Source organism: Cryptomeria japonica, chromosome 1, assembly GCF_030272615.1.
Source record: "Cryptomeria japonica chromosome 1, Sugi_1.0, whole genome shotgun sequence".
NCBI lineage: Eukaryota > Viridiplantae > Streptophyta > Pinopsida > Cupressales > Cupressaceae > Cryptomeria > Cryptomeria japonica.
Window position 1 is genome coordinate 420,343,825 of NC_081405.1, and position 27,292 is coordinate 420,371,116.

At 35.7% G+C, this 27,292-nt stretch overlaps 1 protein-coding gene across 1 annotated transcript in view; it reads right to left on the reverse strand.

Moving 5' to 3' along the window:
• The window catches only part of LOC131065333 (uncharacterized), a 99,526-nt gene that overhangs the window by 23,960 nt on the left and 48,274 nt on the right, over window positions 1–27,292 (reverse strand). Inside the window, exon 5 of the mRNA XM_057999827.2 lies at window positions 8,714–8,818. Coding sequence (XP_057855810.1) covers window positions 8,714–8,818 — 105 coding nt within the window. The remainder of the gene's footprint in view (window positions 1–8,713; window positions 8,819–27,292) is intronic.

A 27,292-nucleotide genomic window follows, 5' to 3' on the forward strand; every position in this document is an offset into this window, starting at 1 on the left:
TCTCCACATTGGCTTTTTCGCTGCATTGCTATTGGTGAAAAAATATAATCTTTTACATGGGTTGGTGTTTAAACATAATTATTTCCTACAGTTTCTCAATAGGATTTCTCTAGGGTAAATTTTTGTATTTCCTTCTGTGTGTTGTGCACTGTTATTTTTATATTCTTTTGCATTTTTATTTGCTGCATTGAGGTATATAAGTGATTGAGCAATCTAATATTGCAAAATTATGAATATACGTTGTAGATAATAGCATGGGATATTGTTTTAGAATAGCAACTTGTATCAGATCTGTGTATATAGTTCGTGGAGGTTGTTTACCACCATTTCAATGGACTTGGATAAGTGTGTATCCAAGCACATTATGTGGAGGAGAAGAGGAGAGGATAAGTAGAGTCTTGCAAGAAAAAGAACAAGAATTTCAAAGGTAATTGTGTTGCACGTAAAAATTAGGACTGAAAGAATCATTGTAGTCATTGCAAAATAGATGATTATGTAAATGCAAAGTGCTTGAAATTACATCCAGAACTACATCCGTAAAGAAAGAATATGGATAAAGAGGACTCAAAAAATTCATGGTTAAAATACAAGAGGAAATCGAAATATAGGATAGTTCTGATGTAAATGACAGGCTTGATTGTATAGCCACCAACACTAAGAAAAAAGATAAAATTGATGGGATGAACAAACTTTTCACTTTTCAGGTTGCAATTGCAACTAAAAAAGACAAGGGTTAATGCATGGTAAATTCTACCTCACCATGCAACCTAATTTCAAAATAATTCATTAGAAGGCTTGGTCTCAAAACATATGAACATCCACATCCATATCCTTAGGGATGGGTGACAAGGGTGTAGAAATACAAGAAGAGAACTACGAATTCCAATTTGGAGTAAATGCACAATACATACATGAAGTAGATGAAAGCACAATGCCTCTTGATACTTTTGCCATTGTGTTTGGTAGTCCTTATGTATATGTTAGAGAGGATATATTCATGAGGACTAACATATACAAATGGATCAAGGATAGAATTAAGTATCATCAAGGAGCACCAAAACAAGGCAAAGGTTGCCATGGTAAGCTATAACCAAGCTATTAAATTATTTAAGCGACTTGGTAATTTTGTTTAGTTTTACTAAAAGACGAAACAGATAATGGATTGGGTGTTTTTATAATGACAAACTCTAAACTGAAAGGCTCATAATGAAGTCTCGCATCTTTTCAGGGAGTGTTCCATGATTCTAGGGGATTGGCACTAAGAAGGGAGGTGAAGCATAAAATTCAACTCCTACTTGAATCACCTCTACCCAACATCGGATTTTATCGACAATCACTACTTAAAAGCAATTAATTTAAGAAACAACATCAAGGACTACTTAAACAAGAGATCATATACCCTAGTACCTCACCTTGTGATCTACTTATTATGATGATGTAAAAGAAAGATGGTTCTTGGAGGAGGTGTATTGATTACTAAGCTTTGAATAAGATCACCACTAAATAGATATCCTCGAATGATAGAAGACTTGTTTTTATTGGACAATTTAGTTAGAGTTCTATTGGGGGGGCCACCCATGAAATTAAAGCATGCTTACAATACATTACATCAAAATAGCAAATAGAAACATACACTCTCTTCTTAAGCAAGCATAAAACTATATTTAAGACAAGCAAATCACTTTTTCTGTTTCAAATGGGATCTTAGCACCATGCTAAGAGAGGCATTATTTATGGTTCTTCCTTTCCTATTGATAATAGTAGACCATTCATCTTTTTTTGTAATTTGAGGTAAGCATCAACTCCACCTCAACCTTGGTGTCATAAGATCTGCCCTCTATGGTGAAAGCATCTTTTGATGAAAACAAATCCATATTCTCTACATTCTAGAAACCTAAACATCCACGTCATTTTTTAATATAAGTAATTCATCCTTGTTAAAATCTATGCATCCAATTTTCAGATTTCCAACATCCTACATAGCGCTTTCTACTTTATCCTTTTCCTTTCCTACACCACCACTTCCTAACTCAAATGACTAATGATTGCCCCCTTACACCAAGAGACAAAACCTCAGCTTCAGATTTCTCCACCCTTCCAAACAATTTCTCTATAACTACATCTTTGGTTTTGGGAGGAGATTCTAAAGAACAACCAGCTAAATGGTGTTCAGAGGTAGCATACTTCCACCATGTAGCCCACCTTGAAGACAAACACAGCACTATACAGCTAGAAAAACTCTCAAAGGGAAAAAAATTCCAAAAGATTACATTTCTATGCCTCATGCCACTATATCAAAGGTTTTACAAGTGTTACATCACCCTTAGGGTACATTGTAACTTAGAAACCACAGCTATGCAGCTCATTCACAAGTACCCTGCCTCAAAATATGAGAAAAACTAGTCAAATTCCAAGCAATCCCACTCCACAAGCATAACTAGATGTTGTTCAAAGAGCCAACCCCTCTACATATGTGAAACATCTTCATTTCGACCCCTCTCAACCTCCCATGACCATTGGAAAGCCAAAAGACATCCAATTAAACTGCTTCAGTTCTGAAAACCCTTCAAATTCTATCCTCTGCCCCATTTCAAAATGAGTTTGCCAGTTTTGATGAGTTGATTGAGGTGTATGCCAAGTTTGCCATCTATGGAAGTGGCAAAATCACCAAACTCACTTTTCCAAGTTTATCTGATGTCAGAAAACTAAATTGATGCCTTAGGAGATGTTGAAGACCACCCCTTACACCTTCTCAACCACTTTGCCAACTACCTGTTCATTGTGTATCATTCAATTTAGCAGTGATTTCTCCCAATCAAGTCCTAGTTAGTGACCTCCATGATGATTCCTCCACTACCATACGAAGTCACAGATGCATTGGTGGCAGTATTATCAATCTACCAATAAATCCTAATTTAATAACTTCACAACATGGGAAATATGTCTACCTAAACAAGAGGAGCAAACAAAAGTTGTAGTCTCTCCATAACAGTCAGCAAGGACCCACACTACAAGTTCAAAGATATCCCCAAACGCATCCTCCATAGAGCAATTTGACATCAAGGACCCAATGCCATACAAAAGTCTTGGTGCCAATGGACTTCAAGAGAGGGGTGCACTTCAATACACAATGCATTCCAAGAGAAAAGCACATAAGGAGAATGCTCATCAAAGGCATAGTAGAAGATAGACCCTAAGGAGAGACATTAGCAGCTTCAATGACATCCTCCATGGAAGTGACTAGTAGCACATTATTGTAGGTGAGTGGATCAAAAAGAAATGCTCCGCCACCTCCATCAATGCGAACTAGGCACACCAAGACAAAAGTACAAAAGAGCCTAGTAAGCTACTCAAAGAGTGAGGCTTCAACCAATGAAGCAACATGAGGGCAATGTCATAGGAAGAAATGTCTGTTGAAGAACTAGAACAAAGAAACCAAACATAGATGCAATGTTTCAAAAACTGCACAACAAAGGCAGCATCCCAAAGGTTGTGCTAAGATATGCACATGCCAAATAGGCTAGTAAAGAAAGGATAGTTGATGCGCTTCTATTCACCAATGCTTCACCTCTCCCTTATAACAACATATTGGACAGTTTATCGGTCAAAGTTCAACCACTGGTTGTCTCAGTTAGGGAGACAAGGAAAAAGGCACAAGAGATGAGCAATCCTACAAGGAAGAGGTACTCAATAAAATTGCAGCAGATAAATATATTTCTAAAGAAGATGGAGAGGCTTTAAGTAAGTAGTAGGAAAAAATCTGCTTAGAGAACCCAACAGTTTTTTGCTTGAAACCACAACATATCAAAGGAAATTCACTGAGTTGTCACAAGTAGGTAGTGAATTTGACAAAAAGGATGTCCAAGAGCAATTTCATCAAACACAATATAAGTGTAGAGTCACGAATTGGATACCCCTTTGCAATTCCACCTACACTTTTGTAGCCACTTTAGTGTCCGTTCCCCTAGCATTTGAGTAGGCTCATTTCAACCCTTGCATCAACCTTTTCCCTCTCAGGATGCTCTGGATACCTTTTCAGTAGATATCTTTCAGCTTTAGTTTCATGTTAGCCGTGTGTTTCTCTTGCCACCTATTGTTTTTGAGTGTGATTCGTTTGGACACTAGTGTGTCGCGCAAACATCCATGCGTCGCGCATTCATCCCATGACATCTCAACGTTCAAATGTCAGTTTTGCGCATTTTGACACTTGTCACCTATCTTAGTCGGTGCAAACGACTCAGAATCTTCTAAATGGCTCAGCAGCCCTCTTTTTCCCTCCAATTCTCCCATTTTAAATCGATCTTTTCTCTCCATTCAATCTCTCTAGTTCCTCCATACAAGCTCTCTTGGTTCTTCAAAAAATCTCTCTTGGCTCTTTCTCTTACTCTCTCTCGTTTGCTACAACACTCTCAAGATCTCACAATAATCTTTTGCAACTCTCTTGGCTTTCTCAAGCCTTTTTGGTAATATCTTTCTATCACTCTATCTATCTAGTCTTTGAACATCTTGGGATTTATCACATCCCCTATCTATTTGATCATTTTATCATTCTATCTATTTATCTTTTTTATCTATCTAACTATCCGTGGAGGTGGAAACACCAAAGCGAGGGTTTGACTAAGGCAAGCCCCTATATAGCCCCATCAAATTTCCTCTTTTGTATGTGTGTAGGTTTCTTTAAGGGCATTCAACCACACGGAGGTTAGTTGTATTTATTTGTTATACATTTCTTTTATTTTTATTATACTTCTTTGTATCTCTATTGTATATCGTTTGTTGGTATATTTTGATTCTAGGTTTCGCAAGTTCTCTGAAACATAGAGTTGGGTTTTCTCTGTTTTCTGAGTTTTCGATTTGCGGTCCTTACGAGACTACAATGCGTCGCGCTGACATCCTTGACCGAGACACTCAAATTCAAATCGAAAACTCACTATTGTCTGCTCTTACCATTTCTCTAATTAGATATCTTCACCAGTTTCACTAGTTGGAGATATTTGAATGTATGTTGTGAAATTTGCTCTCAAGGGAACATAGTTCTTCCCTTTGCAAGGGCACTTTTGCACCATTACATTTTGGTGAACTCGACGTGAAGACTTCTTCTGTATTATTTTTAAAGCATTCTTTATCATTCCTTCGGTCGACTTATTTATCCATCGCTTCTTTAATTTCTCTGTTTTCTGAGTTTTCTATTTGCGGTCCTTACAAGACTACAATGCACCACGCTGGCATCCTTGACCGAGACACTTAGATTCAGATCGAAAACTCACTATTGTCTACTCTTACCATTTCTCTAATTAGATATCTTCACCAGTTTCACTAGTTGGAGATATTTGAATGTATGTTGTGAAATTGGCTCTCAAGGGAACATAGTTCTTCCCTTTGCAAGGACACTTTTGCACCATTACATTTTGGTGAACTCGTTGTGAACATTTCTTCTGTATTATTTTTAAAGCATTCTTTATCATTCCTTTGGTCGACTTATTTATCCATTGCTTCTTTAATCTAGTTTAATATTTTCAAAATGCATTTGTTATCTTCTTTTATTAGTTCTATTTCTAATTTTATTCAAAGTACTAATATGTTACTTTTCATGCATGTGATGGTGACTTGGCTTTGCCTATGTCACTCTATGTCTTTGATCCCTCTTGTAAAAATTCTTCTGTCTCAGAAAATATTTTGTTGCAAGAGGATGAAATCGTTGATACCTTTCTTAATATTACTCTATGTCTCTTCATTCCAATGCACTCTCTTCTACAGATGATGTGTTAGTGAATAAGGACTCTCATCCCACATTTTATCTGCCACATGTTGAGGATGAGCAAGTTCCTTCAACTAATTCTTCTACAAGTTGTACTAAGTTTGTAAATGTTATTGTTGTCTTACTGCCCCTAGCAGACCTAAGAGACCAATCATTTGTGTGACTGCAGCTAGTCCTTCTCCAAAGAAGGTAATTTCTATTCGTGGTGTTCCTTTTAAAAGTGACTCACCAGATCTTTTTACGAGATACAAATAGTCTAAGGCTCTATATAAAATGGTAGCTCATACTTATAATACTCGTAGAAATAAGCAAAATGTTGACAACTCAAATACTTCTTTACCACCTTCTCAACCAAATCTTCCTCAAGCACCTAAGCCTTCAGTTAAGCAATCTAGTGATTACGATCTTATTGAGCAACTTCGTGTTATTCCCGCTAAGATCTCACTTTGGGATTTGCTTTAGACAACTCCATTTTATCAAGGTATGCTTCAAGAAGCTCTTCAGAAGATCTTATTGCCTTCTTCTGCTAGGCCTTCGGATGTCAATGCGTTGATGGATCATATTTGTGCAGATTTGCTGAATATTACATTCTATCCACATGAACTCCCACCTCCAAAAGTAAGAAATCAAGCAGATCCATAATTGATAATTGTTTATGTTAACGGTATCGGCATTAGACAAACTCTCATTGATACTGGCTCAATACTTAATGTTTGTAGTCTAGATCTATTGCCCAAAATCAAAGTGGATTCGAATTCTCTTGCTGTATCTTCTATGTTCATCCATGGTTTTGAATCTTTTAATAATACTAGTAAAACTGCTTTGGGCACTGTTACTTTGCCTATAAAGATTGGACCAGTTAATATTCCAACCTAATGCTTCTTTGGTCTAAACTACCAAATGCCCAACAAAAATTAACTACTCAAAATAATGAGCAACAAGAAGAAGGCTAACGTGGACAATTATGACAAAACCAAACCAAACCAGAGACCTTGACCACTTTCACAATGACTTGCAAGTGTTCAAAAAGAGAAAATCATCACGACACTGTATCTTCTAAGTGATAATTAGCACAGATTAAACAAGGTCTGAGGCAAAGATCACAATCTAGAGACATAGACACAAGATACATGAACATTGCCAAAGCAAATTGAGAACCAACGCCAAAATAAATTTTAACTAGAGATAAAAGTTCAAGAAAATGGAGACAAACAAACCAATCCAATGATGCACTTCTAAACAAATTTTATAGTACTTACCCAACAACTTCATTGTGCTCCTTTTGCTCATGTCACTTGGAACAAGCAACATGTCCAATTAGAAGTTCATTTGGTGCCAAGGGATGAAACTCGTAAAGCTAAGTGAACTGTAAAAAAAAGGGTGCTTTCTACAACTTTGTTGGATCCTTTAGATATTTATCCCATTGCTTGTCGGACTAATGATTTGTCCATTTGGCATGCACTAGAACCTTCTTGATAACTAAAAGGCATGAAAATCCCACAATGATTCCCAAAACTGATCAAGGAATCAAAGGTATGTGTTAATGATAATGGCATCCCAATAATATTTTTTATGCCAACTAGGAGCGACCTTACTTGGTTATCATAACACTAGTATTTACCAAATTCCACTTCAACAACAAACATACATAGATATCAGAAAATAGGAAGGTCAATGTGTGATAAACCAACTCAGGCCCCAAGGAACAAGATGATAAAATCAAAATTGAACCCCTTGTACAAAGCCATTGCATGTGGCCAAAGTGAACTTCCCATTGAGGACCCACCCATACAGCCAGCACCACATCGCATTCATCACTCAATAACCTTGTTGGGAGTCGAGCAGACTAATTTGAGGTCCGCCATCTTCTCCTAATCAACTTGCACTCAATAAGTAACATAAAAACTTTAAAGCATCAAGCATTCTTATAATTCCCAATTTAACCTCCATACAACTTCCATAAAAACAATTGATATGAACATACATTACCAAATAGAGAGAAAGTAGCAACAAAGCCTCAACCATCTCCCAAAGGGAAGAATTTCTATAGCCCATGCTTTTTTATTAAAAAAATTATATTAATTATTTTAAGTACAATAATTCATTAATCATCAACAAAACATACACTCCTACTGATTATATCTCTGCTAGACCAAATGATTTGAAAAAGTCAATTACCAATTAAACATTCTCCCCAATATATGTAGCTCTTTTTGCCAATACCAGTCCCAAATTTAAAAAGTAGTTTCATTATGAAGTTTATAACTTCCCATCCACAATTCAGTACTGATCATGATCCCATAAAATAAGTTTTCAAATGAACCCACTTCTATACCCCATATGTTGGAGCACAATCAACCAAGTTATGACAATGTAAATATCACATATAAACTCTTCTTTCAAAGAAACTCATTGTACAATGCCTATAATTTACTTAATATCTTTGATTTCCCTATTGATCTTCCAATTCCAGATTTGTCATATATATTCAATTTTTACATGACAATCATTCTGCTATATTCATATTCATGCATGTATTTCTGTACAATCGTATGTATGTTTGTCTGTGGTCAGAGTGGTCCATAAGTTCTTATATATAACTGATATCAAATGAGCACTTTGCACTTTTCTAAAGCATATTCCAAATCATTGATTATAGAGCATGAAAAGTAAATCCATTAAAAGTCCACTAAAATTTTAGTAGCTAGTAGCTCAGTGCCATCAATCTCCTAAGAATCTAGGAAAAAGAATCTTATAAGATTGCTTTGATCGGTTTTGGTGCATTCCATTTCTTGAAGTGAGTCATACTATTTTATGTGATTGCCAATAGAATATATGCCAGTTATGAAATAGAATGAAGCAATAAAAGACAATAAGACTTAGAAAATTTGCATTTTAGAAAAGGCCTTTGTACTGGCAAGACTGCATCCATTGAAAAAGGTAAAAGACACCCACTGTTGAAATGGTAATATGCCTTGGTGCTATCTGGAAACATTGTCCTGTCATTGACCGAATAGCTTCTACAACAGAATTATAATTATTGAGAGGTTCTCCCATTCCCTGCACCATACACAAAATCATCTAAAATTGTTACTTTCAAAAGCAAGATATTATAATCCACTCTATTTAAGAACATATAAAGAATCACTTCATGTCACTTTTCAAGAAAGTGTCACCTAAATACTCTTCCATAACAAAAAAATTTAAAGAGAAAATGTAAAAAATAGTAAGAAATTAAGAATCAATACCATTTGGAAGACTATGTTATGCTGCCAAAATCCAACACAGGATAAACATCACTGCTAAGTTCAGTATATATAATCAGAATGCCAATTTCTTACCTCTGGTTTTCACATGGGCTTAGTTTCAGAGTTCATGATGCTTTATTAATCTTTTAATCAGTTTTTCATCCATTCTGTGCAATTGCCCCGTCATTGCAAGAATTTGTGTAAGACATAATGTTCAGTTCTGAGTACTATTACCAGGTTTTCTCAGAACACATCACATACCTGGCCAATCCAAGTTCAGGCCAGGTCCATCCAAGGTTCTATTTGGGCCCATGGTTTCATCCCAGGTACATCTCAGGCATAATTGGTCCAAACCAGTGAAAACACAAGCCTAACTCAGGCAAACACAACCCCAACAAACATATAAAAAGTGCAAAAAATGAAAAAAAAAAAAAAAAAAATATGACTACCTATCAAACCCTACAAAGTGACTTATATGTGACAAGCAACACACAAAACAAAGTAAAAATATATTCCTACCTATCATGCCTCACCAAGCAAAAACTCAATTTCTACTCATTGCTTTGGGCTGCAAGTTTTCTTTGTATTCAAACATCATGCCCTTGATATTCCTACACCTCAAGTAGTTGTTGGAGTTATTTTAGGACAATTATCTAATTATTTATTAATTAGGTCCTTTAGTTCTTAATTTCTTTTTCACTTAAGCTAAACTTAGGCGCTTTATTTTACCTAGGTGTTACACTTTTTTAATCTGAGTTCACTTAGAAGAACTTCTAGTTAGCTTTTTTAGTTTTTTAGTTTTTAGCTTGTAGTTGAGCTTAATTTAGCTCCTAATTTGCATTGTTTTAGTTCTTCTAAATTTAGGATTAGGGCATCTATTGCTTTCTATAAAGCAAGTCATTCATTCATTGTAATTGTACCTCCAATATTGTACCTTCAATATTGAATCTTCAATTGTTTTGTGCAATAATATAGATTTCTCTGGTTGTTATAGAGCATACAATTTTTGCTTGATCTCTTTTGTGTGATAGGTATTTTTCTTGCAAATGATTCTTGGCTCTTGTGGTTGATCATCAACTTCTACAGTAGTGTTAGATAGGTGACATTGAATTCTCAATTTTCAGTTGTATTCTATGCATATATATATGGCCAAACTCAGCTGAGCTGAATCCAGTAAAAAATAACAAACCACCAAACCTGAACTGACAACCTAGTTTCCCAGAAAATTGGAAAATAGTGAAGCATAAGTTTTTTTATATATGAAAGCGGAAGCTGAGTTATATGAGATTGGGGTATAAAAACTCTTGAACACATGGCATCTTATTAATCTTGCTTGTATTCACAGAACTCAGTCAAGCAATCATTACTAGAGGAAATGTTGACCAAACATCCATGTCAGACAGTGGGGTTTGAGCCTTCTAAGTACATAAATATGTTGTCTGTTGTCTGCTTTCAGTGTTCAAGGTGTTCCATTGATGATGGCTGACCATCACATGAAAATTTGCACATTGAGTTATGTTTCTGGCCTGTGTCCTTATAGGAAAACAGAGACATGGACCAGAGATGTTTCCTGGAATAAAGTTTCTTAAATATTCAAAGGAACAAAATTCAAATAAGGAAAACCTTTCTAACCTAGAAAATCATTCTCAAAAAAATTAAATAAAAACCATGAATCATTTTTGAGAGACTGGTACATGATGAAGACAAATATTGAAAATGGAAGGGAAAGCAAGAAATAAGAACAAAGGAGACATCTAGAAAAGGTACAAGCTATATATCACAGTGGAGAAGAAGCGAAAATATAGGACACAAATGGAATCCAAGAAATTGCTTTTGAAATGAACAAAAGATTTTAAAAGGAAAATGAAGAAACCCAAGTAAAATAAGATGAAGGATGTGACAAAGACTAGCTCGAAGCAAGAAGAAAATTGTGGATGTAGTGACCACACCAAAAAGCAGAGTTTCTACAGATTGAAGGGAAACAAGTCATTGAAGGTTAGATCTAACCAACAATAGAGGAAGCCTTTAATAAAACTAGAAAAAAAAATACACCTTTTGGCGCCAGGAATTGGGAGAGCCAAGGCCAATAGGATAATTCCAAAAATACAGTCCTGTCATAAACTATCCAAGGGCTGAATGACGCTGCTATAGAAGGCTGGTCAAATACCAGGCCAAGATAGAACAAAGAAATTGATTCTTCCTTCATGAAACCAAACTTAAGGAAAAAATGCAGACATTGAAATAAAAATTGGACGAAAGCTAGGTCTGGAGTTGCAGGTGCCTAGGAGATATATACATATGTGGCACGTGTTACATTTATATATTAATATGTATGCATATACAATGTACATACATATATACATGTGTGTATGTATATATCATAGTTACAAGAATTGCCCAAACTTGGTGAGCCCCAAACCAAGCAAACCAAAACATAAAAAAATGAAAATATTTTTGGGCCATGTTGGATGGAAGAAGAACTTTATTTTTTTTAGTTTTTTTGACTTCCCAATTATATTTTTAGTAATTATATTACATTTATGCTTCTAGTTAGCTAAGTCAAACCCTATCCTAAGTAATGCTTGTACGATTGTAGCAGCACTTGCAGACTTGTCTAAGATACAAATGCATGACTCTACATAGAGCTAGTAATGTTGGGTTGAGGGATACAAGCTCTGTTATAACATAGTTCATGACTCCATATTGTGATTTTTGTTTTCAATGCCAAGAATATCACAATCCAAGTTTATTACACCTAAAACACTTGACAATATTTATAATTTAAAAAGTTGCTTCCTTCAATTAAAATCTGCTTTTATACTTGTGTGATTGATATATACTTTTGACTGAGTCTGAGCAGCAAGTCCAAGTCAAAAATTACCTTATGAGTCTAAGCCAAGTCCGAGTCCTGTAAATATGGCATATATATACATACATACTTGTGTGTGTGTGTATACACTAGAGATACAAGACTACAAGTCTGGCCCGGACTCCGCGAGTCCAGAACCAGGTTGACTCTATAGAGTCCAGATGTCTCTAGACTCGAACTCGACCGAGTCAGACCGGGTCTGCTCAGACTCGCCGAGTCTATCAAACTCGGCAGACTAGCCAAGTCCCAAGCCTTAGACTTTGCCATGCCCAGCCAGAAATAAAAAGCAAAAATAATAAAAAATGGTTTGTTTTAACTTGAACAAAAGGTGAATATATTTGCCATCTTACCCTAAAAAGTCATTTCTATTATTTGCAAACACAAGGAAAAGAGAAAAAGAGACCTTTGAACAAAAAATATTGAGCCATTGAAGAGCAGACCAATAGATCGACTGAAGAGGAGATAGTGATTGCTGATTGTTTGTGCAAATTAGTAGCTTGCATTCAAGCATTTAAAGGAGTTAAAGAAGGATTTGGAAGAGGCCTCTACAAATTTGAAGGTGCATTTCTTCAATTCTGGAGCAAATTTGAAGAGGCAAGTTACATTTTTTTGTTGTTTTTTTAATTTTTTTACTTTCATATTTCCATTTTATTGTAAATTTGTTTTGGTTTTGTGTCATTTTATGTTGATGGAAAAAATACGAAACCCTAATTTTTTTTTCTTTTATTTTTTTTAAGGTTTTAACTTAATTAGAATAAGAGGCATTATGCCGATTTTTTCCATCTATAATATATTGCAGCATAATGTCTCAACCTACCACATACCATCCCTAGATCAAAAAAAATAATATGTTTTCATTACAAAAAAAAATATAGTGGGGGAGGTATTAACCGGCCGAAATATCACATTGTACAAATAGAATGCCATGATGCCAAAGCATGCAAAGCAGCACCCCCTGAGGCTATACGTGAAGTGTACGCTCAATTAGAGGAATTTGAAGAGAAAAAAGAATTAAAAAGGAAGCAAATGGAAGAAATGGAAGAAATGGTACAAGCAAACATTGGTGGAGAGGCTTCTTCAAATCCTCAGCCTCCATTTCGTATAGCTGGAAGTAATGGTAGTGCGCGTGTGACCATTGGGCCTCGGATTTGTTGAGACATGGACCAGCTAGGACTCGAACCTAGGACCTTCCATACGCTGCTGGAGTGCTCTACCACTGAGCTATTGGCCCCTCTTGGACTAGTCCATCGTCGGTCTGGGTGTGGCTTATTTCCAACACCAACACCCCCCCTTAAGCCACACCTCTCGTGTGCTTGGGGCTCCTAGCCTGGACCTGGCTCTAATACCATGTTGAGACATGGACCAGCTAGGACTCGAACCTAGGACCTTCCATACGTTGTTGGAGTGCTCTACCACTGAGCTACTGGCCCCTCTTGGACCAGTCCATCATCGGTCCGGGTGTGGCTTATTTCCAACACCAACAGGATTCGTAAAAATAAATCCACATTAGATTCACTTTTTGTTCCATCCACAACTCAAGGTGCCCAACCATCACTTGAGAGCATGGGTTGGAATAAGGAGAAGCATGACTCTACGAAAAAATGCAATTGAAGATTTTTGGTTCTGCAACACCATTCCATTTCATGCAGCGAGGTATTCATTATTTTCATTTCTATGTCTTGAGTTTTTTAATTTCAAGAAATTAAAAGTATGCCACATTGATTATTTTAATTTTTAAAATTACAAGTAAAACTTAATAGTTAATAGTAAATACTTATTTTGTTTATTTAATTTGTTTTAGATCTCCTTATTAGCAAATTATGGTAGATGCCATTACTGTTTGTGATCCAGGGTTTAAAGCCCCTAATGATGAGGAGATATAAGGTCCTATTTGAGTCAAAAGGAGGCTGATGTCAAAGCCAAAATTGCCGAGCAACATGCGATTTGGAGGAGGAAGGGTTGCACCATCATGATTGATGGTTGGACCGGCAGAAGAAATAGAACACTGCTGAATTTTCTTGTCTCCTCGTCAAGTAATTGTACTTTGTATTTTGTAAAGTGTACTGATTTAGTGATTTAAGTTTTTTTTGTTTTTTTTACTAAATCTCTTTTTTTTCTTTCTCAAGTAGCACAATGTTTTTGAAGTCAATTTACGCTTCAGGGAAAATCAAAAATGTTGAGTATCTCAGTGGGGTGTTGGAGGAAGTTTTGGAGGAGGTAGGTGAGGAGAATGTGGTGGAGATAGTGATAGATAATGCATCAAATTATGTTTCTACAGGTAAACTTCTTATGGAGAGGCACCCCACCTTGTTTTCGACCCCTTGTGCTGCTCATTGCCTTGACCTCATATTGGAGGATCTTAGCAAAATTCCCTAGATTAAAACATGTGTAGAGAACGCAAGGAATATTTGTAAATACATATATAATCATACCTGGGTCCTCAACCTTATGAGAAATTCCAAAGATAAGAAAGAGTTAGCTCGTCCAGGAATTACCCAATTTGCAACAAATTTTATCACGTTGCAATCCTTGTTTTAGTCCATGGCCGGTTTGAAACGCATGTTTGTAAGTGAGGAGTGGACCACATCATCATCTACAAAGACCACTACAGGGATTGAGACGGTTGATTGGGTTCTTCATGAGCATGGCTTTTGGCAATCAGGCAAGAAGATTGTGTGGGTAATTTTCTATTATATTTTTGTTGTCATTTCCATTTCATTTCCTTATTTTTGTTCACACTTGTTTATGTAAAACATAAAACTTAAAGCTTAATGTTTAAACTTTCACAATGATCACAATTCGTAGAGCCTCTTGTTGTTCTTCTACGAGTTGCTGATGGAGAGAAGCCCACAATGGGCTACTTTTATGAGGACATGGACAGGGTGAAGGAGGCCATTAGAGTTATTTATTCAGGGAATTGGGCTATGTATGGTCCCATATGGGAGGTCATTGATTGACAATGGCACAATTTGCTTTACAGGCCTATACATGCAGCTACCTACTACCTTAATCCGGTGTTCCAATTTCGCCCAGATTTCAAGGCTGATGACGAGGTGTGGAGTGAGCTCTACGAAGTTGTAGAGCGAATGTCACATGATTCATCAGTTGGAACAAACATAGTCAATGAGATAGAGATGTTTAGCAATGCACAAGGAGACTTCTTTTCACAAGACGTATGCAAGCAAAAGCAAACACAAATGATGCCAGGTAAAAATCTATTCAAGGCATAGTTTAAAATTTAACCTTAAACTTTTCTATCGATGTCTATGATTCTATTACCATTATCATAAACTCAAAGTTATAGAATAATAATGATTTATATATTTTCCTCGTTTCAGATGCATGTGGGAGATGTTTGGTAATAAGGTTGTGAATCTACAGAGCATTGCAATTTGTATCTTGAGTCAGCCATGTAGTGTCAAGATGTGAGCGCAATTGGAGCATGATCGAGCATATTCACTCCAAAAAGAACAGAAAGTTGGCAATGCAAAGGTTGAATGATCTTGTGTGTCTTCATTACAACCTTCGCCTTCGTCATAGACATATCTTGGGCACTAACACATCTCCTATCACTTTAGAGGAGGTTGATCCACAAATAGAGTGGAACATTGAAGTTGATGCTTTTGTCTTTAGCGATGAAGACTTGGAATGGGTTGATTAGGTGGATCGAGAGGTAAAGGTAGTAGCGATGGCAAAGGAGGCTAGAGCACTAGGAGACCCATTGGAGGACCCTGAGGATGATGTGGATGCCATTGAGGCCGGGTCTGAGACACAGACAAATATCATGGTTGCAAAACATTCCAGGACCTATCTTAGGTGCACAGGATGGTTGTGGGGTTGAGTGGTCACTGATATTGGCTCCTCTGAGCCTTAGACTTCTAGGCTTTAGCTTTTATTTTGATATATGTTTTGAACTTTTGATGCCATAGATTTCATATTCCATGAATTTTGTAGACATTTGACAATATTTATATTTCTAATGTGTTATTTAGTTTATCTTATTTCCTTCATCTCGAGCCTAAAATTTGCATTTATACTTATGTGATCAATGTAAGCTTGTGTATGTGATCAAAGTGGCTTCTATTTGATGATATTATTGTGTCTTTAAGGTTTATTTATTAAAGGATGCATGAAACAAGTTTTAACTCCTTACAGATCTTTGAATTTCTTGGGTTTTTCAATTTGCCGAGTCTTTGCCGAGATTTTGCTTAGTTTGGGCGCCGAGTTCGAGTCTTGTAACTATGGTATACACAATGGTACACTTCCAAATAACAAGTTCTTATAAGTGGTGCAGTTACTCTATCCATACTTTTTCTTTGTCAATAAGAGTTGTGTAAAGCTTCTTTGACCCAAGTGCTTTATACCTTGTAGGTCCATCACTAACAACATGAACAATCTCCTACTGATAAAGTGACAAGCATAATAAAAAGGCATGCCATTTGCATAAAAGAAGCTCACAATGGCTACATCAATTACATCTCCACCTGGCACATTAAACAAGTTTCCAACAGCGAGCTACAACCAATAAGTATTCTCATGTGATTAGATTCCATTTTGTGTGTCCCCTACATCAAATCTCTAGAGGACACATATTTCATGGTATAGTTCTCCTATTCCTCTTCTAGACCAACTATGAGTTGTAGGTGATTTTGAAGCAAGAGAAATTAAATGAAAGACTACACCTTAAATCCCTTTTGTGCCTTCATATCTTCTAGCCTTTCCTTTTCATTTAAGCATTACTTGATCTCTGCCCCTTTTATTAAAGAAATAAACTTTCACCATGAAGCAAGTGCCCTCATAGTCTTTGCACAACTCACATATAATAATCACAACTCCATCATTCCCTTTGGCCTTTGAAGTGCAATCATAATATGTAATGTCTCCATTTTTAAGCCGTATTGTTTTGTAAGTGTTGGCCAATTTTCAGGGTTTTCCGAAGGTTACCAGGTGAGCTAGGAGAGTTTGAGTATTCTTCGAGAGCTCAATTTAGGGTTTCCTTGGCATTTGGTTTGATTTGGTTTCCTTGGCTTTCAGGTTTGTGATGACATTCTTTGTAGCATTTTAGGTCTTCTAGGTTGTTCTCCACACTGCTATTTTTAGTAAGTGCCCGTTCTAGCACCTGATATCATTCTTCAACATCAATTTCTTCCTAGCATGTTCAGTTTCTATTTTTGATGCCTTGGTTGTGCTCTCCACAAAATGGTTTGGATTATTTTAATATTTGCACTAAAGTTATAAAGTAATGTAATGTTCACTTTAGTTTTGAATATTATAAAGTTATGTCCCCAAGTTGGACATAACTTTATAATATGGTAGGTAACTTAAGTTGTTTTAAAATGGAATATGGTAACTTAAGTTGTTTTAAAATGTTAATAGGACCTTTTTGAGGAAAAATAATATAGTTTGAAAATTAAATTGCCCTGATTTCCTCCAACTCTATATAAAGGGTTTTTGGCTCATTCTTCTAATTCAGAGTTGCACACATAAGGATATGCTATCAAAATGAACAGAGGAGTTCTTCCAAGAGTTGTTGAGGAGGAAAACCCTCTTCAATCTTGCTAGTTTTAGTGGTGAAAGATCCACCCTAGCTGGTCTGGTATTTTCAATCAGGAAATATAATGTTTTAATGAAGATTTAGACTTGGGGTTTCAGAAAACGAAGATCTTTAAGGTATTTTGAGTGCAAGTTTTTGTATTTGTGTATTGGAGTGTTTGCAGAGGTTTTGGTGTGGGTTTCACGCTGGCTGCAGGACATTCTAGGCTGCGCCGTACACTCCATTGTTGGGTCGTACCTCACTTATTTGGTTGTTGTGTTAGATGGAGGAAAGCAATGGAAATAGATACTTTTTCTGAGTGTTTCTAAACCCCAACTGACCCTTTGGCAGGTGGTTTTCATTGGTTATCAGCTTGAAATATTTTTATAGAGCAAATCACCCAATCTGCAGGCCACCCTTTGTCTGGGAACCCACGTGTGGTCTACTGGTGCATTATACTGTGTTTTGGTGGTGCTTTCATCCTTGCATTGAGGTTGACAAGGTGCTATTGACTGCTGCATGTTTTCTGAGACTATTGTGGACAGTTTGGATAGAGTTTTGAGGGAATTTATGCCTTGCCACCCCTGTTTAGGTGCTGGGACAGAGTTGAGGTGTTGCTGTTAGTGACTACAGATCTGCACAAATCCATATTTCAGATCTTTTTGGAATTTTTGAATCAGTTGGAGGCACATTTTCTCTGTTGGTGGTTCATAGTTGATGCCATGGTGAGTTTTGGAGGTTATTTGAGTTTTCAAGCTGTAGCCGACTGTGTTCATGCCATTTTCAGACCTTTCCACTTCCATTTTGTCATTTCAGATCTTGATGAGTGCCTAAGGTTCGATTATTGAGGTATTTCAAATCTATATTCACAACTCAAGCAATGTTATGCAATGACTATATGCTTGAAACTGAATTTTCAATCAAAAGTTGATGTAAACAGCTAATTGCATTATTAAGTGACATATCAGTTTGTAACAGCAGTGACCTATCAAATGCATGTTTTAGTTGTTAGGTTGATTGGCTAAAATTTCAAAAAAAATCAAGGGGGGTGTTCTTAAATAATACTCATAGTTTAAAAACTCAGTCAAAACTCGACAATCTAACAGCAACTTGCAAATCATTTGGAAAAACACACCAAGTCAACACAAGTCACGCACCGAGTCTCAGTGAAGTGTTCACCAAATCTTAACAAGTCTTTTAGAAACATCTCAGAGTCTTGTAAAAAAGTCTCTAAGTCTTGTAATGAAAGAATAATTTATTGATTTGATGGTCATATGACATAATCTTCAAATTATGGCAAATTGATTATTAGAATAGACTTATGTTTCTCCAAATGCATTAGTATTTGTCTTTTTTGTGTAATTATGGCTTTTTTTGGCTGAGTTTTGCCGAGCTTTTGCTGAGATTTATCCGAGTCCTAAGCCAGAACAAAAAAAATTGGGTTATTGAGTCTGTGTAGAGCCTGACTTTTCTAAGTATGATAATACTTGCATAATGGGTAAAAGTAGTTTTTACCCTAGTCCAAACATTCTAAGCACAAAAAATTAAAATATTGTAAATATTGAAAATAAAAATATTGAGGTCCAAAGAGTTTCAGTGTGATGCTAGAGCAGTACATCTGTAATATGAGTAAGTGAAGTTGAAATCCCCACATCACAATACACCAACCCAAAACTAACCAGACTAAGTCTTGCTCATCCCTAGAACCATTGTCGGCCTAGTGATGCTTCTGATTGACCTTATAAAAAATGTTGACAAAATTACTAATCTTGTTTGAAATTAAATACAAATAATAAATTGAAGGTTGGAATTTTAATTTTTGTGGGATTTTTTTTTATAAGGAAAATAAATACATTCTGAAATGTCTAATGATACAAAAAAAAATTAAAAAGCACGCAGCTTATTAAGGAAGATTTAAAGCAGTAAAGAAGAATACCCGACCATCAAGAGAGAAATACATTGTCTTTAATGGCCGACAAGTTGCTTGGTAGCAGATTAAAAAGTTAACGGGTTAGAAGAATCATAAATTGCTGCATTGTTTTCAGTGGAAATTAAAGCAGATACAAATAATAAATTGAAGGTTGGAATTTTAATTTTTGTGGGATTTTTTTTTTATAAGGAAAATAAATACATTCTGAAATGTCTAATGATACAAAAAAAAATTAAAAAGCATGCAGCTTATTAAGGAAGATTTAAAGCAGTAAAGAAGAATACCCAGCCATCAAGAGAGAAATACATTGTCTTTAATGGCCGACAAGTTGCTTGGTAGCAGATTAATAAGTTGACGGGTTAGAAGAATCATAAATTGCTGCATTGTTTTCAGTGGAAATTAAAGCAGGCCTGGCATGGACCTCTAGAATTGCTGTCCAATCCTAAGTGTTAGGTGATAAAGAATAGCTCTGTTATCTTAAGACAAGGAGATGGAGATGCTGGGAGCATATTTGCTAACAGAAATATATGAGGTAGATACCCAGACATAGAGATCAGCTCTGCAGCAATGTGACCTCCATGGGAGTCATACAAATACTGATTAGACTGGATTGAACAGGGGAAGAAGAAGATAAGGTTGTGTTGTTAAATTTTGAAAGAGCAGATCAGCTAGGTTGGTGTTAACATCCAAACCAGGATCAACAATCTAGCAAACAGGGAAGTCTTCACCTTTGAACTCTTAATCAAGGATTATTGTAACGGCACCCTGCATATTATAATTTGAGTGTCTTTGGAGTTGGCTGCCATTTTCTCAGTGCTTCCCCTCTCTCATGTGGATGTTTTCAGAGTTTGACAATTCGTTGTAAAGGAAATTGACCTTTATAGATTTTTCAAGCAACTGTAAGCTTCTCCTTATGTTTATTTTCTGTCACAAAGCTAAGATAAAGCATTGTTAGGAAATTCTTGTGGCATAATACTGAGGGAAAATGTAAATCTCAAGTTTAGCTTAGATAAAGGTTTGCATCCAAAAAGAATGAAGGGCTATGATCAGAAACTTGGCCAAACCCACAAGGCTTTAGGGGCTTTGACCATATGGAGACTTCTCAAAAATACTCTTAGGGCATGGAGCCAATGCTAAGACAAATACTTGGATTCCATTTCTTGTTTTGATAAAAACAAAATGTTATGTTGATAAATGACTTTTTTTTTAAACCTTGAGAAGTGGCCTCTTGCCTAAGATCAAGGTGAATTACAAAGAGACTATTTTAAAGCCTCAAATGACCATTTACCACAGGAATGCATCATGCCTCCCCCCACCAGTATCCTGCTTGCATTCCCCTAGGACCCCCATCTTGCAATTTTCAATGTTTCATGGATGCCAAGACGAGAACAATAATAGCCATCCTGGGTAAAGTAAGCTTCAAATTAGAAAAAACCTTGCTCTGATTTGTCATAATTTTAGACATTAACGTGGTTGGAAAATGTGTTGGAATTTTAATATTCTGTGGTGTAGTTTGAATCAGATTATGATAAATAAACTTTTTAACATCTTATGATAAACTTAGTATTTAAATTTTGTACTTTAATTGGTTTCAAATGTTTATAATTAAATATTTATATTCTGTTTTTAATATTTAATCAATTTAACTCTCTAGATCAAAATTAAAATTTAATGATTAATTTTTAATTTCGATATATAATATTTAAAGTTAAAATTTAACTGTTTCTTTGCTTGAGTTTTGCAAGATGAAATGGAGTTCCAAATGCTCACCATTGTCAGAGCTGTAAAGTTGTAAAAGTTTTTAAAATACCAAAAGTTGCAAACTGCAAAAACTTTCTGAACTCCAAAAGTGCAAATTATAAACAATTTCCAGAGTAGCTAAGTTGTAAAAGTTTTCTGATTTCCAGAGTGCAAGTGCAAATGGTAAAAGATTTCAAAGTTGCGAATTGCTAGACTTATCCAAAATCCCAACGTTTGCCTTATATTGCAATGTACAAAAGGGGACTCCCACCCCCAACTGCACAAAGCATATGCAAAGTGCAGCCCAAAGCCTAGAGTCTTCCCAGTAAGAGGAATATAAAGCATTGTGAAGTAAATGGGTTCAAAATGTTTTGGCAGATGAAAATTCAAACTCTGCACCCAACAAGATCCATGCTGAAATTGAAATCGATGCCATCATGGAAAATTGATGGTAAGCTGATAAGACATATAAAAGTTTTGACAAAATGCCTCCTCGAGATATCAGTAGTCACGACCTTGTTTGATAGGGAAATGGAAGGTCCACATTCTTTACAAAGTCTAGCAATAGTGGGCTTGGAGCCTGAAAAACACGGCCATCAAGAAGTTGAAAAGTTGAAACGCCAAAAAATACATACATCAAATGGATTTGATGAAAAAATTCTTATAGAAAATGATTCTTTTGCATCTTTGTAGAATGGGAATCTGTCATGTCCCCGATCATGTCATAGTGAATATAATAACAGCACTCACTATCATATCAGAAATTCATAAATAGATTTAGAGAATTGTCCAACCCATAAGACACACATTACCAGCAAACTGTAGATACCATGCCCCCACTATGAAAGAGATATCTATCATAGGCAGTTGGGCTGATTATGAATAGCAACAGCCATGCATATAGCAACAATCATCATTTAAGGTCAGCGATCATCAGTGAGGAACAGCGACCATTATCCAGCGATCATTATTAAGGAACCGCAACCATTATTCATTAAGGAACAACGATCTTAATTAAAGAAGAAATTACAATAATAACATGGAGGGGTGAGATTAAAGAAACAGTTCTTTAGTTAGCAATCAATTAAAGAAATATCAAACAGTCATGTCCCCTCACAAAAGGGTAACTATCTCAAAAGGACACACACCTTCAAGGATCATAAGAGATACATAAGGAGGGCTACGTTAGAAAAGGGCATGGGAAAAAGAAATTGAGTGGAAGAAAACAAAATAGATTGGAGAGCAGGCATCAGAAATCAGAATCCGCTATCAGCAGCATTGAATATAACAACAAGAACTACATCTATAAGATAAGAGGACAGCACTCAAGAAGAAAAGAGCCATTCATCCAGAGAGAAAGAGAACAGCCACAAGGATTACCTCTCTAAGATAGATAGGCAGCAGACAATCCCAGTTCAATCATAGATTCACAAAGGGAGAATCAGATCCAAGCACATCCAGTAAACTCATCAAAGCATACAGCAAAAAACACATAAGTCTAGGATCAACTCATAGAGGTTTATCACATATACACCAAGGATTTATTCTCAGACCAGACATAATACAATAGACGGGTATTATATCAGATGTGCCCTTCTCAGCACTCTAAACTCTCACAACCGCTGGTGCTATATATATACATGTTGCTTATGCATAATAAAGAATGTTAAGTATATGTTCTTATGATAGAATATAAAATGTGCTTGATTGACTGAAACCCACATAAAATGTGCTTGATTGACTGAAACCCACCTTGTAGGAAGGGTCCAAGGTGTAAGCAAAAGGGGTATACAAGGCTAAGTAAGTACGTCGTTTTAGAGTTGACTGTGATGGCTCCTAGGACTAGAGGGCACTTACGTAGAGAACAAAGTAACCCACTTACGACCCCCACTCAACTCCACAAGAGGGAAGTGTCTTTGGGGAGATGAGACATTGATGGGGAAAGCAAGTACAAGCCACCAAGCAAGCAAAAGGGTTGTGGTTGACATCCACTCTTGGGCTTGCTGTAGAGTTGGCTTCGGGCGGATCTATCATGTCTCTTCCTCCAAAACCTAATATGCATGTATAATAATATTATGGTTAGTAGTTGAATGCAGTATGTTTCTTATGTTATGAATGCAGGATTCAAATTCAGAATCACGTTATTTAAAGAGATATTTTACTCGATAGGATGTAACCCTGACCCTAATTTGTTACAATTGTGATTCCAGGGCAAATTAGGAAGGGGACATTACAGAGTCATTGATTAGGTTATGTACACCTACTGATGTATAAAGGAAACATATTTTTAAGTATCATAGTTGAAAATGCTCCATTTGAAATATGGAAGCATCAACAAATATTTTTTCATTTTGAAAAATATTATTTCAAATTTGAAGTTTGATTTACAATTTCATAATTCTAACTCTCTAACTTCGCCTCAATAATTTGCTAGTTCCTCTTCATCTACGTGTAAGTGGTAAACATACTCCATAAAATCAATTAAGCACAGCCAATTGGCATCAACTAAGTAGAGGATCTAGCTTACATACATTCTAACTTGCACCTTCTTACACGATGTAAAACCAAAGTGAAATAACTTGGATGTTTTAACTACCACAAGATTTTCACTTTATGAAGAGAGAGATTGTAATGTCCCCAAATTTGGAGCTAAGAACGTTGAGCCAATTGGAGGTAAGAAAAGTGCAACATTGAAGTAATTTGTGAAGGAACAAGGAAACTGTTTTTAGAAAGTTATTTAAGGAAAGTCACTTTATTTATAAAAGTGAAAATATTACTTTTTAAATAAAAAGTAAAATATTATAAAAAGTGACTTTATAAGAAATAAAGTGGGAAAAGAAAATAAAATAAAAAATAAATCTGTTTCCCTCATATGGAACGGCCAACTTGAGGAAGGAATAAATTAATTAAAAAAAATAGAGAAAAGTTGGAGAAAGGCCTAGAAACTTCCAAAAGGTCTTTATAAGGAATATCAACTTCACTTTAGAGGCATCATTTGAGTATTTTTCTGTTGTTGGAGAATTTCAATTTTCTGCTGTAACTATTGGGTTCAGCTGGTTCTAAGGATGCAAACCCTTAGAATTTGATGGACTGGATGAAAACCCAATTCCATTATTGAGGTAAATCCATCCAGGATTTACAATTGAGCTTCATAGCATTGTTCTACATTATTTGTGTGTTGATATTGCAGGTTTGAGCAAGGGTTGCAGGTCTGAAACTAGGGTTTTAATTCCCAAAATTGGGAAGATTTGTGCCAAAACAAATTTTGGAAGAGGCAGGAATTTATTGCAGGTTTTGGGCACTATTTTGGAGCTGGATTGATTATAAATTTTGCACGGTTCACATCAGCACTTGCACAGCTAGGGTTTGGAGCATCAAATCAAAGGATGAGTCAAATTTCAATTTGGGTTTGGAAGTTTTGATGCAAACTTTATGCAGGTCGCCTAGGGTTTTATTGCTCATCATTTGTCATCATTTTGTCATCATTTTGGCAAGGAAAAAGAAATATAAAGGTTGCTGCAGGTTTATGACTTGTTGGATCTGTGTGAAAAATCTACATTTATTTTGCGATATCCCAGCCCGTGGCATTTGTGGAGGACTGCCATTTTTGAAGAAGGATTGCTGCACTTTTGAAAGGGTTATTATCATATCTTAATAAGCATTGGCCTAAGGTTTGATAGATATCATCATATAGGGCTGGATCGCATTCCATTGGAGGCATTTTGATGTTCATCCTACATTGGGCATTGCCCTAAATGGAGCGCCCACTTGAGAGGAGCAATTTGGCATTTTTGAAGGTAATTTCTTAATTCTCCAGGGTTTCTTTAACCCTAATTCATAACAGCCTTTGGAGCAGATCTAAGCAGCATTCTTGGTGGTTTGTGTTATTAAAGTAATATTGTAATATTTATCTTCTAAAGATCATTAAGTCGTTTAGTGCGTAACTTTCTATTATGTAAGTCTGTTAGTTACTATTTAGGATCTTTTTATTTTATCTTTAGTTCCTGGTTGTTTCCATTATGAAAAGATCTTTTGTAATTGCTTATATAAGGAGTATTCCTCTCCTTTGTTAAAAGAACAATCAATTATCATTTCATGGTATCAAAGCATAGGTTCTTTTTTTGTTGAATTTTTTACTAAAAAAATGTAGGAAATTTCTAGAAGTTCTTTTATTGGTTTTTTAAAAACAAAAATCATGGGGTTTTTTGGCAGATATTTTATAGAATAAAATTTGTGGTTTCTTTTGTTGGAGATTGAGGGTTTCTACCAGCAATGTTTTTGAACAATTTTTTGATAAAAAATTGTGTTTTTTTGGTTAGAGTTTTCTGGTCGAGGGTTGCTCAGCAAGGTCATGGGTTCTTTTTTAGTGGCAAAATTGTGGTGCTATTTTGCAGCAACTTTTTGATGGTTTTTGGAAAAAATCATGGCTTTTTGTCTTCAACAAAAAAAATTTAACGATTTTTATAAAATCATAATTTCTTGCTGTTCAGTTTTGCAATTTTTCTGATTTTTAATCAAGCCTGGGTTTGCTTCAGCAAGAATTTTTTGAACAATTTTTTCATCAAAATCATGGGCATCAATTTTTACGGTGTTTTGGGACCATGCCTAGAGTTTCTAGGACAAATAGCATTTCTGCAAAAGTACTGAGTTTTTGCACTTCTTTGTTTTTCTCCAAAGCAGTGGATGGTATTTGACCTAGTTTTTTTGACAATTTTCATAACTGTGAAGGTTTAGAGAGATTTTCCAGAAAATTGTGGGTATTCAAAAATTTTGCACGATTTTTTTTAAAAACAAATCGTGGGTTTTAGATTTTTTTTCTGATTTTTTTATCAAATAAAATCGAAGGTATTTGAGAGGCTATTTTTTATCTTGTTTTTCGTACCTCTGGATAGAGGGAGGGTGTCACTATTGTGGTAAACTTGGTCATATGAATAAGTTTTACAGAAAGCAGTTGGCTTATCAAAAATCCAACCAGGAAGGGTCTCAACAGCAGGCTCATTTCACAAAGCATTCAAAGGAGAAGGGGTCAGCCTTCTATGCATCCTTGGCCAAAAGACCAACCAATCATGACAAGTCTTCTACATGGTAGTTAGTAGAATGACCATTAAGGGAGGGTATTAAAGTAATATGTAATATTTAGCTTATAAAAGTCATTTAAGTCATTTAGTTAGTAACTTTTTATTCTGTAAGTCAATTAGTTAGTGTTTAAAATCTTTCATTATGTCTTTAGTTCTCGATCGATTCCATTATGGAAAGATCTTTTGTAATTGTTTATATAAGGAGTATTCCTCTCCTTTGTTAAAAGAACAATCAATTATCATTTCATGTGTTCACTTTGCATTAAGGTTTCATGCCCCTAAACTTGGTGCCACTCCTAGAAGGACGGTTTCATCATTTGTTGTTCAATTTGCCATGATTTTTTTTTTGGATAGGTAATAGGTCATGGCCGGATTATTTTATTAATTTTAATTTTTTTTACATTCTCGGTTCAATGTGGGCACTGGTAGGAAAAAACTGGGTAAGAAAACCTCCGGTCTTGCCCAAGGAATAAACTCCTGGTTACAATAACAGAATTACATCCATTGGCTATCTGCCATTAATTACAATACAAACTTCAAAGAGAACCATTGGCTATCTACCATTGAGAACAATACAATCTTCAAAGAAGCAATCTTTTTTACATGCTCTTCTGGACTTCAAACATCCGATACAACTACTCTAGCTTCCTTGTCATATATTTGTTGCTACAATAACTATTCTGCCACATTGGATCATATCCTTACTCTAAAATATGCATACCATCCTTTACCAAGCAAGATCACCAGCCCTGAAGTTCTGTGAATCACTAAAAACTCAATGATTTGCCAGCTTGTTAGTAATCAACCTAGTCTAAGAAATAGTCCTCAATAGCTCCATGGTCCTACTTGACTCAGACTTGAACATGCGATCTATTTCCTAATTCATAAGTTGGCATTATATGCTTCTGAGTATTCTAAGGAAATGCATAAAGGATTGACATAACCACTTAAGCTATACTTTATCCAAAAAACTTATATAATTCTAGAGTGAATTGAAACTTGAAACAAGAGCATTTAGAAGTAATAGATCACATATCTTCTTACAAGCAGAGGTAAGCAAAAAATTACCCCTTTTCAAAATACTTTTAATCATACCTAAAGTATTTACCCATCTTGTTGAAACAAAATATTTCCTT